The sequence below is a fragment of the Cylas formicarius genome, unplaced genomic scaffold, assembly GCF_029955315.1.
Source record: "Cylas formicarius isolate icCylForm1 unplaced genomic scaffold, icCylForm1.1 PGA_scaffold_6__28_contigs__length_40554024, whole genome shotgun sequence".
Lineage (NCBI taxonomy): Eukaryota > Metazoa > Arthropoda > Insecta > Coleoptera > Brentidae > Cylas > Cylas formicarius.
Window position 1 is genome coordinate 37210388 of NW_026844347.1, and position 16892 is coordinate 37227279.

Genomic DNA, 16892 nt, shown 5'->3' on the forward strand with positions numbered 1-16892 from the left:
TTTCCATTTTTTGTTCAATGCAATGCATATATTCTCAAAAAAAATATTTTTTTTTCGTTTTTTGTTTGCATTCTTTCCCTCTATTTATTAACGATGGTGGAAGAGGTGTGGAGTCAATAAAAAGGTCATGTTTGCGGTTCTTTTTTGAACTTTGAACCCTGTCGCGCGGTTTCACTTCCATTCCGGCAACTTAAGAAAACTCCCTTGCGAGACCAAAGTTTTTAATTTAAATATGTAAAGCGAATCGCATGCGCTTTGCTTGACGAGTTAATAAACTTGTCGATAAATTTTTAGATAATCTCGTAGACGTCTTATTTCTATGAATCAAACGCTGCCCATGGGCCGGGCTCGGTCGCCCATCGTGGCCAACCGTGGGTTTAATTGCACCTTGAGCCGACCCAATAACTCAGTCCGGCTAAGTGATACACTTTTGCGAACAGTAGCGGAGCAATTTCAGTATCAGTAAATAGTTAGATTGTTACTTCCATTAACCCATATTATCCCAAGCATAAAAAAATTAAAAAAATCCTTTTTTTATCTGAAATTATTTATTTTGTTGCACTTAACTCGAAACATACAAAAAAATACTGGTGCGTAAACCTAAATATATCTAAATACCTAAATATACAAAAGAAAGTTCAAATTCGACCGAAAACAACTAAAAGTAGATTGTTTTCCAAATAGAACCTGATTTGATACAAAACGCATAATATTTTATGGTCGTACCACTGGTAACACCCGGTTTCATTTTTGGTAATATTTTACAAAGCATGAAGTATGTAAATGCACATTACACTTATTACAAACGTAAATTGTGTGGCCATGGCAGATTCTACATCTTCTTCGGGCTTTATTAGCATGAACAATCATGAGGTGACCTTGATTATCATAACGCACTTCATCTTTAGCAGGTGCAAGATTTCTTTGAGCAATTGTTTTATCAGTTTTCAAAAGTCGCAAATGAAATCAAAAAACATAAAAAATATTTCAAGCGGAGTTTTTCCAGAAAGCCTATTTTTTAGTTCCTCACATGATCTAAATTCATGGGTCATCCTCAAACGGTTATGGTTTTAGAAAATGGTAAATATTGCTTTTTACAAAATTTCTGGATTCCTCCTGCGTCGGTTTTTATTGAGTCGAACTAGCAACGTTTTGCCAATCATCCTGTTGGCTTTTTCAGAGCTTGACTGAAACTGGTTCGTATTTTAAGCTGTACCTGCCTATACATTGTTTGAGGAGGCGGAGCTAAATTAGGGGCATACACAGCGTCTTGGATTTTAGTTTTATCGTGTTGTATTTTCGTGTTCTTTGAGCCTAGTTGTATGCATTGTGTGTGTTGTATTCTTTGCCGCATATGCATGGACTGCTGTAAACTCCTAGCATCTCAAATGGAATTTTGTCTTTGACAGACTGAAGATGAGAGATTTTTGGACAAGTAGTAAATCTGGTTTTGGCGTTATACTTCTAAAGAACTTTTGATATGTGATCAGTGATGTTTTGAATATAAGGAAGGACAATATTGGCAAGTGTGGCATTGTTTTCGGCTTCATTGCTATTGGAAGGTTGAGGTGAAGTGTATTTTGTGATGGAACACTTAATATCTTTAATGTGGAAATTATTAGAGAGAAGAGCAGAGGTAAGCTGTTTTAATTCTGGCTTCAATGACTCGGGCTGAGGTAGTGTTACGGCTCTGTAAACAAGAGAGTTGATGACCGATGATTTTTGGGTCGGATGGTCATTTGACAATGAATTAAAATTTTCAATTAAGGTGAGAAGGTTTGGTTCCAGATTCTCGGATTTTAATATATCTGAAATGATGGTGAGAGTTTCAGGAATAGGAACTTTAGTAAAGAGGATTCTACGTCGAAACTAACAAGAATATCTTACGTATCTAATGTAATGCTTTTTATTTGTTTAATTAAGTGAAAGGAATTAACTACGAAACTGTCAGTTTTCTATGCAGAAAAGTTGTAAATAGTGTAGATCATGACAAACAAGACGAAAAATATCAACCAGACTAAAAGAGGAACATGAAAGAGACTAAACTCATCAGCAGTTGCCGAACTCAATCGTGAAGCCGGATATTAAATCTTCTATCAATCTCTAAGCCACCAAAGAGTCGTACAGAGTACAATGGAAACCGGTTTCAGCTCAGCTTTGAAGACGGCAACAAGATGATTGGCGGAAAGTCAAGTTCGATTAATCAACAACCGACGAATAACCAAGAATAGTAATTGCGAATGATATTTTGGTAAAATCATTCTGACAGACCTTTAACTCTAACTCTAAAATGTCACCTTATTCTTAATTATTGAATTTCATGTTCAGGACACCTATCTGGTGCTACGAGAAAGAGAAAAAAAAAATTAACGGCACATTCTAGATATAAAAAATATAAAAGAACTTTATATTTCAGCCCTTAATCTGTCCTTAGATATGTGGCAGTATTTTTGGAACTACTGCACCCAACACAGGAGGAATCCAGATATATATATATATATATATATATATATATATATATATATATATATATATATATATATATATATATATATATATATATATATATATATATATATATATATATATATATATATATATAAGTATATATATATATATATATATATATATATATATATATATATATATATATATATTCTCACGTATTGATTCACGGATGGAAAAATGTGATGACACTATATTCCGGGATATCATCCGTTCGCTCGTTGAACTCCGACTGGAATCCTGCATCCGACTGGAATCCTGCAAATCTTGCATCCGACTGGAATCCTGCAGACGTTTCGCCAAAATCTCACTTGGCATCTTCAATGCTCGCGTTCCGAGTGTTCGAAGTGTTTTCGGAACGCGAGCATTGAAGATGCCAAGTGAGATTTTGGCGAAACGTCTGCAGGATTCCAGTCGGATGCAAGATTTGCAGGATTCCAGTCGGATGCAGGATTCCAGTCGGAGTTCAACGAGCGAACGGATGATATCCCGGAATATAGTGTCATCATATATATATATATATATATATATAAGTATATATATATATATATATATATATATATATATATATATATATATATATATATATATATATATATATATATATATATATATATATATATATATATATATATATATATATATATATATATATATATATATATATATATATATATATATATATATATATATATATATATATATATATATATATATATATATATATATATATATATATATATATATATATATATATATATATATATATATATATATATATATATATATATATATATATATATATAGTACAGAAGCTGCATATCAAGGTAAACAAAAAAAACGCAATATAGGATTAGTAGCCAATTTTTTTTTCAAGTGAAGTATAAAACAAAACACCGTCAATTTCCTAACCTATAAGCTGAATATCATATGCTTTTAAATGGAACACCCTGTAATTAATTCCGATTACAATGATAATATTTTAGTCCACTCGTTTTTGACAAGTCGGCAAAAATGGGAAATTTTTATATATTTATATTGGTAAACAACGTTGATGGTTGAATTATTGTCCAAGTCATTATTGTTAAAATGGTTTTTCGCGAATTTTGCATCCGTGAAAGGAGTAATATGCTTCAAGCTTACTTTCTGAATAATAAAAGTGCAGCCGGAGCTCGTCGTTATTAGACTTTATCCAGAGCGCCGAGCTCCTTCAAAACATGCTGTTAAGTGCTAAAAAGGTATACCGCAATCATAATGTTTTAAATGAGGAAAATAGGGTAAACATATTAGGATTCTGTGAAGCACATCCAGTTTCCTCTATTACTAGAATATATGAAGAGGCAGGTATTTCTCGGGGATCAATCCACTCAGTTTTAAAAAGTATAAACCTGATGCAATGCAAAGATCCCGAAAACCGCTGTCTTCGGCTGGGGTATACAGAATCCGATGATCATGCGGACACGTGTATATTGGAACAATAAAACGCACTATATCTACGCGCTTGACTGAACACAAAAGATTCTGTCGCTTGGGACAAATAGAAAAATCGGCGGAGGCAGAATACGTGTTTACTACTGGAGATCACAACATCAAATTCGACAACACCGAAGTTCTGTCTACAGAGAAAAATTGCCACCCCAGACTACATCGAGAAGCAATTGAAATACACAAACACAAAAACAATTTCAACAAACGTGAAGAAGGGTTACAAGTAAACCAAATATGGCATAACGTCCTGCAAAAAACGCAAACAAAACCTTATAATAACAACACGGAGGGGGGCCCGGACGCTCCAACGACCGTTCAGTCCGCCGTCCGTCCGAGCGGTTCGAAACAGGTACGACTTCGGCAACCGGCAACAGTACCGATACAGTCGTCGCGCTACAATCTACGTTCCACCGAAGATGGCTGCCGCAGTAGAAGCTGAAAGCCTTGGTAGCACAACCAATGGACCACGGCCTAACAGCCAGGAAAATCTCACAGATTATAATGCATTTAAATTTCGTAAAACTCAAAAACTAAGGGCAGAACAATGTCAAAGGAGGATGAAGTTTTGTTTGGATTTTCGAAATAGACATATTGAGAATTATAATTTTTTCAAAAACATTTTATGGACCTATGAAAGTTCGTTCATTACAAGAAAAGCTTGTAATAGACAAAATACGCGATATTGGTTTTTAAATAATTCTACACGAAATAAAAACCCAGAAGTACTAATCAATTAATGTATATTTTGGGTCTGATATTTATAGATCAAAAGTTAACTGGAGATCATTATTTGAAACTCTTAGAACACCAAATAAAACAATATATAGAAGATTTAGCCCTAAATATATCAGCGCTGATTATATGGCAGCAAGACGGTTAAGAGACAATCCGGAAACGCAAGACATCATATAATTAGAGTGTATGAGAATTGTGTTCAGGAAAACGGTGTTTAGAATAGTTAAAGAACTTTTTACTTTTGTATGTCTTGTCATTTTTAGTGCTTTTGTTCTACTTTAATTTGTAAATAATCATTGTTGTTTCAGTCAGTCACGGCACTAAAATTATATAAAAATTTCCTATTTCTGCCTATTTATCAAAAACATCACTGTAATGGTAATAAGATATTCTATTAAACACATACATAATAATAATAAATACACATATATTATATGTGAGCAAATTGATAGTGTTTTGTTTTGTAAATCACTTGGAAAAAAATTTAGCTACCAACCCTACATTTCGTTTTTCGGATCAGGATAGTTTGAGCTGTTCTCATTTAAGATTGGCGACAACTGGAGCAAATTTTTCTCGCCGTGCTGTTGTCCTGCCTTTACTTCCCTTCAGTTTTCTCTTTGAGGTCAGTTTTAAGAGGTAGTATTCATCATTCCTGAGCATTTGCTCAAAATATAGCGATTTCCTATTCTTAATTATGCTTAGCAGCCTTCTTTCTTGGTTAGTGTGCACTAATTCACATTCATTCAGCAAACAACGAAATTTCAGAAGCTCTAATTTTCCATTCCATAGAAGAATGCAAAATAAATATAACACTGCTTCAAAAGAATTGCTTCATTTTGAAAAAAAGCGCCGGTAGCCTGCTCGAATCTGGCTTCAAAACTGACCAAATCTTCAGAATTCCAACGCTCAAGGTACCGGAAAGGCTTGCGAATGAAGGCATCGAAATGTATAAGCGGCACGCCAATGCGTTATTTTACGAGACGGCCTGTCCATTAATTGGATTTTATAGACCTGAAAAATTATCATAAGATAATGCAGAGAGTGACTTAAACGGGCAACAAATCCCCGTAACGATTTTAATGTCGTCTTGGTCATAACGCGCGAGCTGGCGAAAAAACATCTTAACCAACGTCGGTTACAATAATAAACCTCGCGGAATAGAAAATTTTAATGGACGCCTCCGGGAAGAAAAACTCTCGCCTGGCGGCCCGCGTTCACCTCTCCCCACCCCCCTTGGGATGAAGCTCAACTTATTTATTTATTTATACAGTACAAAGTAGCGAAAAAAGCATCCCAATTGTACCTTAGAAAGATAGGTTTACAAATAAATACATCTAAAGTTTAGCACTCAGCACAAAGTTAATATAGCATGATGCAAAGTAATATATAAGGTTGTTTGGAAAGTCATTTCGTTTTTTCCCGTCAGAGGACTTAATTACGTTTTTTCGAAACCAACTTCACACTTAAGCCGCATAACCATTATATGCCTTGAGAGCTGATATTGCAAGGCTTGTGTGTGAAAAAGTTCTATTAATTCTACGCAGTAGTTTTTGGTTGGTGCCCTTTTATATATGGAGAGCAATAAGCAGCATTTTCGTCATATTTTATTTTTTACTTCAGAAAAGGTAAAAATGCTGTCCAAACGAGAAAAAAATTGACGGATGTGTATGGAGAAGGCGTGTTAACAGTACGCCAGTGCCAGGACTGGTTTGCAAAATTTCGATCCGGCAATTTTGATGTCGAAGATGCACCACGGTCTGGAAGGCCGGTCGAAGCTGACAAAGATGCGATAAAGGCATTAGTTGATGCAAATCGGCGAATAACCACACGAGAGATCGGTGAGAGATTAAATTTGTCGAATTCGATTGTTTATGGCCATTTGAAAGGCATGGGCTTAACCTCGAAGCTCGATGTGTGGGTGCCCCATGTCCTTACGGAGCGAAATTTGTGTCGTCGCGTTGACGTGTGTGATTCGCTCCTCAAACCTCAAGACAATGATCCATTTTTGAAGCGGATTATTACTGGGGACGAAAAATGGGTTGTATACAACAATGTTAAACGCAAGAGGTCATGGAGCAGAAAAGATGAACCGGCTCAAAGCGTGTCAAAAGCCAACATTCACCAAAAAAAGGTGATGCTCTCCGTTTGGTGGGATGTCAAAGGAATCGTTTTTTTTTAGCTTTTGCCGGACAATACAACGATTAATTCAGAAGTCTATTGTCATCAACTGGACAAATTGAATGATTCACTTAAAGAGAAGAGGCCCGAATTAATCAACAGGAAGGGTGTAGTGTTCCACCACGATAATGCGAGACCTCACACAAGTTTGGTCACTCGCCAAAAACTTTTACAGCTTGAATGGGACGTACCGCAACATCCACCATATTTTCCAGATCTGGCGCCTTCCGACTACTATTTGTTCCGGTCCCTGCAAAATTTCTTGGATGGCATAACCTTTACCTCAAATGAAGATGTCAAAAACCACCTGAACCAGTTTTTTGCCAGCAAGGACCAAAACTTTATTGAGAGGGAAATTATGTTACTGCCAGAAAGATGGCAAAAGGTGTTGGATCAGAACGGCCAATATATAATTTAATAAAATATTTATTCATTATACGAAAACTGTCTTTCATGTTCCCCAAAAAAAACGAAATGACTTTCCGAACAACCCAATAATAATATAAAGAGTATTACAAGTTTACATTTTAATTAGGGTGTTCTATGTCGTATCATGTCCTAGAAAATATTTTTTTCTACTCCCGTCTCTAAAATACCAAATTACCCACCGATCTGGCGTGCGGGAAGCGTCACTTTACCATGTGAGTTTCCTTTCCCACGAATCCGAGCCACTTCGGACATTTCCGGGATTTTACCGCACTGATTTGGGAGTTTTCAGAGATATTTCCCACGCTTTGAATTTTGACGTTTATCAATTCTGACGATCATGTCAGTGAATGTATTCGTGTTGTTTTGCGAAAATGTAACCAAAAACTAACGGTCGTAGAAAAAGTAAAGTATGCAACACGTTCGGTAAACTTTTTAACTCACTCGTTTATTAAAAAGTCGCTCCGCTGCTGTCAAGTAAACTCGTGAGTCAAATGCCGTTTACAGCACTTGTTGCATAATATACTATAATTGGCATAGACACTTTTTTGCCTTATCATGTTTAAAACTATTTCGAAAGAACATTAAAGGCGTGTTATTAGATAAATAAGTCGTTTAATTAATCACAGAATTATTTCTATAATTGGTCACTTTCTTTTTCTTCCGTTTATACTTAGTTTTTTTATACTACGGGTGCTTTTGTTACAAATTGTATTGTCAAAGAGGTGCATTACTATTAGTTAACTTGTAGAAAATATTTGATTTATTACAAGGACATTTTGAAACGAGTTATGCTTCCGAGTGTACTACTCCAGTGGTGGGGAGCGCCTGGCCCTTAACTTTCGCCAAATTTCCAGCTTCGAGTCGTTTCAAATAACCCCGACCACCAATGCGAAGTCTCGGCCCTGGAACTTCAACCCCCCACCCCCCGACGCCCTCGCACTCTATATATTGATGCAGTCACGTAATTAGGTAATTAAAATTGGAACCGGCATCGCCTGGGCCCCGAAACTCAATCAGCAATTAAACGTAACATTTTCTCTAATTACACGTTACTTTCCCGACGGTAATTATACACACTCGAGTCGATGTGTTCCGACAATTCACGCTTCCTCGTAGATTGGAACGCTTCGTTTAAATTCGGGCACGGCCATTTTGATCGATACGGAACGGTCGATATTGCCGGCAACGCAAACATAGGCAACCAACGAAACAATATCCAGTCGCAACCATCCGCAGCTAATATCGGTGTCCGGGGCAATTGAAAAAAAAAATGGCGCCTAGCACATGAACGATTTGTTTTCGAAGGAATTATGCTTGAAACAGACTATTACGTCCTTTTTTCAGGTCATTTTACTAGAAACGATATTTGAATTCAAACTTTTTTTATAAAATTTTTCTTCGAGATAAGATATAGGCCCCCTCTTAACACGACCACCTTGTACATGAAATTAACGGTAGTGTAAATATTAATAATGTTTAATTAATTTATTTATTTGTTGCCTATGGAATTTTGCATTTTTCTCCTTTCCCGCCCAAATCCAGACGTACCGAGGCATTATTTAATACACACCCAGATAGCACACAGTATCCCCAGTACATCCCATCGATGTCCCATTTAAGTCGCATGTCCCGGGACATTGGGAAGATATTCTTATGATATACGTTAGCATATATACTAAGGATATACTGTAAAATACATCTGAATGGATAGCTTGCGGATTTACTGTACTCGATATACCACAGATGTCCTCTAAATAGATGGCCTGAGGATATCTCCTTGCGCCATAATGGGAACATTAGCAACTTTTTTGTGCACATCTACATCGACGTCAGTGTTGGCAAGTCCTAAAGAAAAGCGTTAAAATCAACTTGTTACTTTTGAAAATCAATGAAATCGAATTTTTCGAAAGTATCTGCGCTCGTATAAAAATGTTAGATCTCGGCAACGGTAGGTCCTATGGGATCGCCGTTGGTACAGAATTTTTGTCTGTTTGACCTTGCTATGAAACACGATAAGTGTCCGAAATTTGAAGCAATCGACTTTATATTTGGCACATATATGCAGCTTTGCCACGTGACGGGACCTATTGAAAATGGGGGGGGGGGGGGGGGGCTGAAAGAATTTACTTTAGGTTATAGAAGAACACAGGTTCAATTAAATAACAGTCACGTGGAATCCAAAAAACAAAATTAATATGGCCTTACTGACATAAGTAGCCTAAACTTACCTCCATAAAGGTCATCCATTGAAAAAAGCTATTTAATTATCGTGGCCACAAAACACTAATCCGAACTTGTACTGTTTTTTTAAATATTTCTGCAAGAAATCGAAGGCGTAACACGGTTGCTCATATTCGGACGCTGTTTACGGTTACCATGGAGATGATGTTGCAAAGCCTACTTGTGTAATGTAGTAAGTAAAATTTGGAATTTTTCAAACGTTTTTGGAGTCATTCTGGGCCACCGTGGCCGCCGTCCCTGTCGGCGCGTCGATATTTCCTCGGACTCACCCCTTTGGCATCGCTAAAAGACGTAATTATAATATTTCGACACCCTAATAAGCGCGGCCGAAGACGGGCGCGAGCAGGACAGAGATGGAAGTGACTCACGCAAAAGTAAATTATACATTGAAAAGGCTTTAATATAATGAATTCATTCATATGCATGAGGCCGAGTAGAATGCCGGCGTCGTCGCTTCAGCAATATTTGGTGGCGTAATGAAATGAATTTATGCAGGGCTGTAATGCCTGAATATTTAGCATACAGCCCTACCGCCAGAAACATCGAACAGTGTGTCACCACCCTTTCCGCGATCGTCCCCCTGTCGGCAACCACGTGCCGGTCGGCGAGGCGGATTTATTAATTGAATCGTCAATTTCGTTTTCTGTAATTTACGGAAAAGACGGAACGCATAATTGACAAAGTGGGTTAGTATCTACGCACGTCAATTGTTTCGTCGCCTTAATCGTAGCATAAAGTTATTGGTCAGTTGGGCGACCTTAGCGCCATCTGGTATTGTGGGTGGTATTTGAATGATCAATGTCGAATCACATCCAAAACAATAGAGTGACGAATTTGTTTTATATAGCTAGCGGTAGGGACTGCAATCTGCATTTGTTGTGCGTGTTCTCTATTAAAAATTATTCGAAATATTAAATCTACAGTTTGTTTGTCTATGTGATTTTAAGTTTAAACTCATTAATAATAATAATAATAATAATAATAATAATAATAATAATAATAATAATAATAATAATAATAATAATAATAATAATAATAATAATGAGTAAGATAGAAGTCATTCCTGTCTATTCGTAACATAAGTCAAAGCATGAAATAATTATTAAAAATAAAAGGCATGAAATAATTATTAAAAATAAAAGGTGAAGTGTTATTGAGTTGTGTTTTTTAGTTAATATTTAAGTAATTTAATTTTTAATTGTAATAATAATATTTTCTGTGATTTAAAGTGGGCCTAGTGAATTATGAAACTGTGTGATTAAAAAATTAGTTTTGGTTAGTTAGTTAATCATAAAAATGATTTTGGTGTCGATGCTGATTGGCCTTTGTTCGCTACATCTCATGGCAAACGAGCGTGTGATGGCTTAGCAGGGAGTGTAAAAAGACAAGCTTATCGTGCTAGTCTCCAACGTGATAAAAACAGCCACGTAACAACCCTTCTTTCCTTTTTTCAGTAAGGCCCAAATTTCGATTCGAACGTTTATCTACAATAAAACAATACTCGTCAATTTCATTATTACAAACCATTGGAAAATTTTTCACTAGAATGTTCGTTTCAGAGGAAGAAAAACTATTTATTAAAAAAAAAATAAGTTAAAAAAAAAATGACGACAAATTTACATTTTAATTATTTAAGCTTGTTTGTTCTACTCAGTATGTTATGATTGTTAATATTGCTAAAAAAAATAAAATTTTATTAATAATAATAATAATAAAATAACATAAATAATCAAATTTGTTTTATAATAATATTTTGTATTATTATTTTAAATTATTACTGATAAATTCATTCTGTTTAAACTAAACTACCAAGAAATCAATTAAATTTTCATTTGTTAACTTAGTTAGTTAACAATACGAAAATAAACAAACAATTTTAATTCGTTAATATATTCTTAAAGTGTAGACATTTTACCATGGATGCTGAAATTTTCATAAATTTATCTCTTACGGTTAATTTTTAATCCATTTTTCAATTAAAAGTACTTAAAATTTTCATTATAAAAAAATTGTTAGAATCTAAATTATCAAAAATCGTTTGAGGGATCAATTTTCCATCATAAGTACTTATATATAAAATATATATAAGTTAATATATATATTAATTATATAAATTAATTTTTTGTGATCAAGTCGTAAATAGGGAGTCCACTTGACGTGATCTTACTCAGTAATAAATAACCTTATATTCCTTATATATTATATATTCCCCCCAGCAATTGATTATCTTGTGAACGATATGAGGTAAGTCATCGGGTGTTTTCTATTATTTGATTTCTTCCACTTAAAACCTTTCTACGTATTTTAATAGTGGTTTTTTGGGTTCTTTTCGTTTTTTAAGCAAAGTCTCCATTGTCAAATATCAGTTTTTGGCACACACGCCGTAGATATTTCGTTCTCTTAAGTAATTTGCAATTTTTGCTTTTACCACTCAGTGCTTTTGAGACATTGGGTAGGTAAACGATTCATCCATCTCTATTCTTGTTTTACATTTAACAACGGAGTACCCCAGGGTAGTATTTTAGGCTCACTTCTGGTTTCGATTTTTACATCCAGATATACATCAATATAGTTTTGTGTCTTTTATTGTATTTTTCTATTTCAGAGAACTGCCTTAACGAAGCCAGTAACATTATTAATTCTGCTTTTTACAAAACTTCTGGATTCCTCATGCGTCGGTTTTAAATGCGGATCTTGTCCTAAAATTTATATTGGACAAACACGTAGATCCTTCAAGAAACGCATTAACGAACATAAAAGAGCGTTTAAAAACAATATTCTAGATTCTAATTATGTTACCCACATAAACACAAAAAACACATTTTTGACGACAATTTTGATATTGTACATACAGCCACAAAAAGTAGAAAATTAAATTTATTGGAAGCCATGGAGATTAACAAAATGAGACATTCAAATGTATTGCTTAACGATCAATTAAACTTATTTTTTTTTTTTGGAGGGTGCTAAAAAAATCTTCAAAAGACGATACTAGCCTGGTGTTTAATTGGCTAGCCTTGTGTCGGATTCAGACACCACACAGAGTGTGGTGTTGCCGCCTACCGACTAAAAAAACCCACCCTATCTACCACGCAGGCACCTTTGTACCGGAAACCGCTTACGCATTACTTCGGTACAAGGGCCGGTCCCAGGTTCTCCACCTATGTACTACGGTTTGACCTAATATCTCTCTCCTTGGTCTCGATAATTTTCCGAATCACTCTGTACGCCTCCCTCCAGGTATTTTCTTCACCCATCAGGCTTGCCATCGTGTTGCGCGGGTTGAAGTTGGTACCTGTTGTACATGAGTACATAGTTCTTTGTTCCTTCCACCTGTGGCAGTGAAACAGTGTGTGCTCCACGTCGTCCAACAGGCCGCAGTACTTAAACTTAAACTTAAATACCTCTCCATTATTAAACTTAGATTCTCACAACAATATTAATTAAGGTTTTATGTTCATTTTTTGGTATATATAGTAGCAGGTAGTTTGTAAATATTACATTTGATAAAGACACGGTGTGTGACACACACCGTCATGTGAATATGTATATATCATTTCGTGAAAATCTGAACTTTTAGTTCTTATTTATTCAGCAAGATCTCATTTCATTATTAAATCTTTACGTAGATACTTCTTTTTCCCTAATTCCCTTCCATTCCCACGCCAAGCATTGACTGTTTCTATGATTTTGTTAATTTTTTGCTAAATTTTGGGCTATATTGGAACTGCTACCGCCAGAAAATAATCCTTCGTCTACAAGTAGTAGTAGCGTTATGTCAAGTGCATTCTTTTCTTCCCAGTATTCTGTTATTATATTTTCTGTATGTGTTATATACAACTGATCCAATTTTACTTGGGACTGTCTTCCAAAAAAAAATATTGTGCTCTGAGTCTATGGCATTAAAATCTTAAAACTAGATGACTCACTTCGGCATTATTATGTTTTGCATTTGTAAATTTTAGCGACTCACATTTTAGACCATTTTTTGTGTAATTAATCCGCTTAATGCGCAGCCAATTGTCTATGAATTCAATGCATAATAATTAAAGACAGATTTTCAAAAATGCGGTCCTGCTTGCTGGGGGAAACTACCGTAATTATTATGGCGTTCTCAGTATACGAGTAGAAGCTTTTGGTTTTATGACCGACTATGCCATCGCAAATCGTACGGACTATATTAGCTGTGATTGCTGATTACACCTTCCCGCCATCTTGTAAAAGTTTATCTCAATCGATCAATGTAAATCTTGACGAATTTATTTTGGAAGACACATAACCAAAACCCGGATTGACTGTTATAAATAAACGACAATGATTTTTTTTTAATTTATGTCCCTCTGACGTTATACCAGAAAAGTAATGCACCAACCACCAACCAGCCAACAGCTAATAGCTGCATGGCGTATGCCAATGCCACAGAACGCTTATGTAGTCTGTGACAATAACCATAGAAAAGAGACGCCGCATATTCCGAGTTCAAACCCCACAGCGATTGGAAGGGGGGGGAGTTTACAATTCTCTATAAAATATTATAATTAGAACCTCCCGGAGAGGGGATAAAGTCCGTTGAAGAGACGTAGGGAAGGAAGGTTCGAACAGGGCCCCCGCTTATTCTCGAGAATGGATGAACGCCGGGCTTAACAATCGGATTGTGTAGGTTGTGAAAGAGCAAATTATGCTAATGCTCGGCAGCGCGTAGCGAGCCCCTCTCCGAGTTTTGATTTGGGAATCGGGTCTCGGAAAACCATATCCGATCCGTTCCGAATTGAAAACTTTTATTGTTTAATCTAAACATTCGACGGGGTCGGCGTTAACCGGCGCTGTTGGTGGCCTTGCGTTTCCTTTTGCCGCCTCCGGCGGCGGCGACCTCTGCCGGCTTGTTTTCCGCTATGATCTGGGCCTTGCGTTGGACGAAGTCCGCCTGGAATGAAGAGGTTCATTACGTGGTTCGTCGTTTTTCCGCGACGCACCCACCAGAGAATCATTTCTTCGCACGAGGAGCTTCACGTCGTCCACCGTGACCTGTGACCTCCTCGCGTGTCTAAAAAATGAAAAAAAAATTGTAACCCAGGAAAGGTAAAGCCGGCAGCTGCTGCTATGACGTCACCTGGCCTGCGAAAAAGATTTTCTCAAACATTTATACATTTTACTATTGAATTGGAAACTAATAATCATATAATAATAATCATTCTGAGATATAGTCTGTTCATAGATATAAGAATGTGACTAACTGATATGAATTAAGGAAAGACCCGGGCAAGCTGTAAGAATGAAATATGGCCGAACAGGTCCGTACCTTGCTTAGAATTTAATTATTTGGTGTTTTGTTAGGAAATATACTAAACAATATTTATTTATTTATGTATGTATTTATTTTTAAATCTAAAATAACATTACAAATTATTTTTATTACCTACTTAAATTACTTAAAATTATTCCCATAATAATACAGTATCACTATCGCTATCATCGCCTGTTCTAATTATTATTTGTTCTATATTATTTGCAATATGGATATACGATTGTTCTGCCTTTTTCTATATGTTTAACAAAATTTTCCCAACTTGTGGAGGGATGTTAAAAACTTCGGTTTCTATAAGTTTGAGGGCATTGGAATTAACAAGGGGAAAGACATTTTTACGACGAATGGTAGATTTCAATTGGTGTTCAATGGGATTAAATATACAGTGATAAGGTGGAAGAATTAAAACTGTATGAAATAGATTTTTTGCATAATTATTACAGACGTGTTCCTATTGTAGGTTTAAGCTTGGTATAATCTTCGTGAAAATAAATGTTTGGAACTGGTTTGTTTTTAAACCAAACTTCATGTCTGGTGTCTTCATGGTAATCCAGAGAAGAATCTTTAATATTTTTCGAAAACAGAGAAAGTCCATTTGGAATCCAAATATCTTTAGAGCCAGCATGCAAAATAGTTATTCTTTTACTTCTTTTTGATGGCGCGTTTGTTTTACACTTATCAGTTGAGTCAACCCAACCCTTTTCTGGGGTATCCTAAGTGTAGAACCAGGTTTCATCCAAGTAAATAATTGGCCTTTGTTGTTCTATGTAAATACCTTTTTTTTAGATATTCCAATCGAAATTTTCGAATTCTACAAGATTCCATTAACACTTGTCTTTTTTCAATTTTTTATCTAAAACCCATGCGTTGAATACACTTCCATAAGGTAATTCTACCACATTTAACACCGGTTTCATCTTTTTCAAGCCTCCTAATTAAGATATCTAATGTAGGCACGCTTTGTTCCTCGTATAACTGGTAAATTTTACTCCGTATTATACCTTGACCACTTTCATCTACACTCGAGGAAATGTCAGCATCGCTTCTTTTTTTCCTCGCTGAAATGGGATTATTCACAAGCATACTTCAAGGAACAAGCAAGATTATTAAGTCATTATTAAAATTAAAAAAAGATCAGTTATTCAAAAACACTGATCCAATAGGGAAAAATTAAAATCCCAATTCAAAATTACCCAACACTGACCAAATTTTGGTTCGAATAGGAAAACTGTACCATCAGAAAAATATGAAATTTATGACCTGACTTTTTTTTTAACTATACGTACTTTTGAAAAGCTTCTAAATCTTCCGCGTACAGACACAGCTTTTTGTAAACCATTTCCGCTATTAAATCAGAGGCGTTCGAGTCGATTGTCATGCCCAGGCCGGTGCACACTTCGCCGCAAATTTTCTTCGAGGTGTTTGTCACAGCTTGTTTAATTTTCTGAAAAGGAAAACGCAAAGTCCAGAGTATGTACAGCGCCCGTCGCTCTCTCTCGCCCAACATGGGAACCCGGCTGTGCAGAATGATCCCGCGACCAGAAACCTACGCGATAAGTTCAAGTTGTGGGCGATAGAGGGCGCCGCAGGCGCGTTATCGTTAAAATAAACCAATGCTTCAAAGTATTAAAAACTTGACACCCCCGCAATATTCCGGTTAAATTAAGTACTCACCTGTTCCGTATTCATAATAACAAAACTGTTTATAATACTTTGGGCAACGAACTTTAAAAATTAGCGAAATTAAAGCGACATTGTCACAACTCGAGAAGCAGCTGATGGACTAAAAAGAGCGGGAACACTTGTCCACGTTACTATTGCTACCATTCGACAGATGGCGCTCGAACAATTCTTCATCTTCGAACCTATTTTGATATAATTATTATTAATATTCATGTAAAAAAGAGTGGAACTTAAGAAGTTGCTTTTGTTCATTCACCAGCGATTATGTTTTAAGGGGCTTTGACTTATGCGTCCTTTATCTGTAAACGATGGTTTAACTAAAATATAT

At 35.8% G+C, this 16892-nt stretch overlaps 1 protein-coding gene across 1 annotated transcript; it reads right to left on the reverse strand.

The window, feature by feature from the left end:
• Positions 1-14343: 14343 nt before the first annotated feature.
• On the reverse strand, positions 14344-16657 carry LOC132703811 (centromere protein S-like). Its single transcript, XM_060673297.1, has 4 exons — positions 16556-16657; positions 16168-16325; positions 14554-14620; positions 14344-14500 (listed from the first exon to the last, which is right to left on the reverse strand). The coding sequence occupies exons 1-4, from the start codon at positions 16568-16570 to the stop codon at positions 14390-14392; spliced, it is 351 nt and encodes a 116-aa protein (XP_060529280.1). The 5' UTR covers positions 16571-16657; the 3' UTR covers positions 14344-14389.
• Positions 16658-16892: the final 235 nt, after the last annotated feature.

Bases quoted from the DNA above. Each gene is read 5' to 3' on its own strand.
- LOC132703811 (XM_060673297.1), bottom strand. The intron at 14,621-16,167 runs GTACGTATAGTT...TTCATTTTTTAG, and splicing joins GATTTAGAAGCTTTTCAAAA to ACACGCGAGGAGGTCACAGG. The intron at 14,501-14,553 runs GTGGGTGCGTCG...TCTTCATTCCAG, and splicing joins TGCGAAGAAATGATTCTCTG to GCGGACTTCGTCCAACGCAA.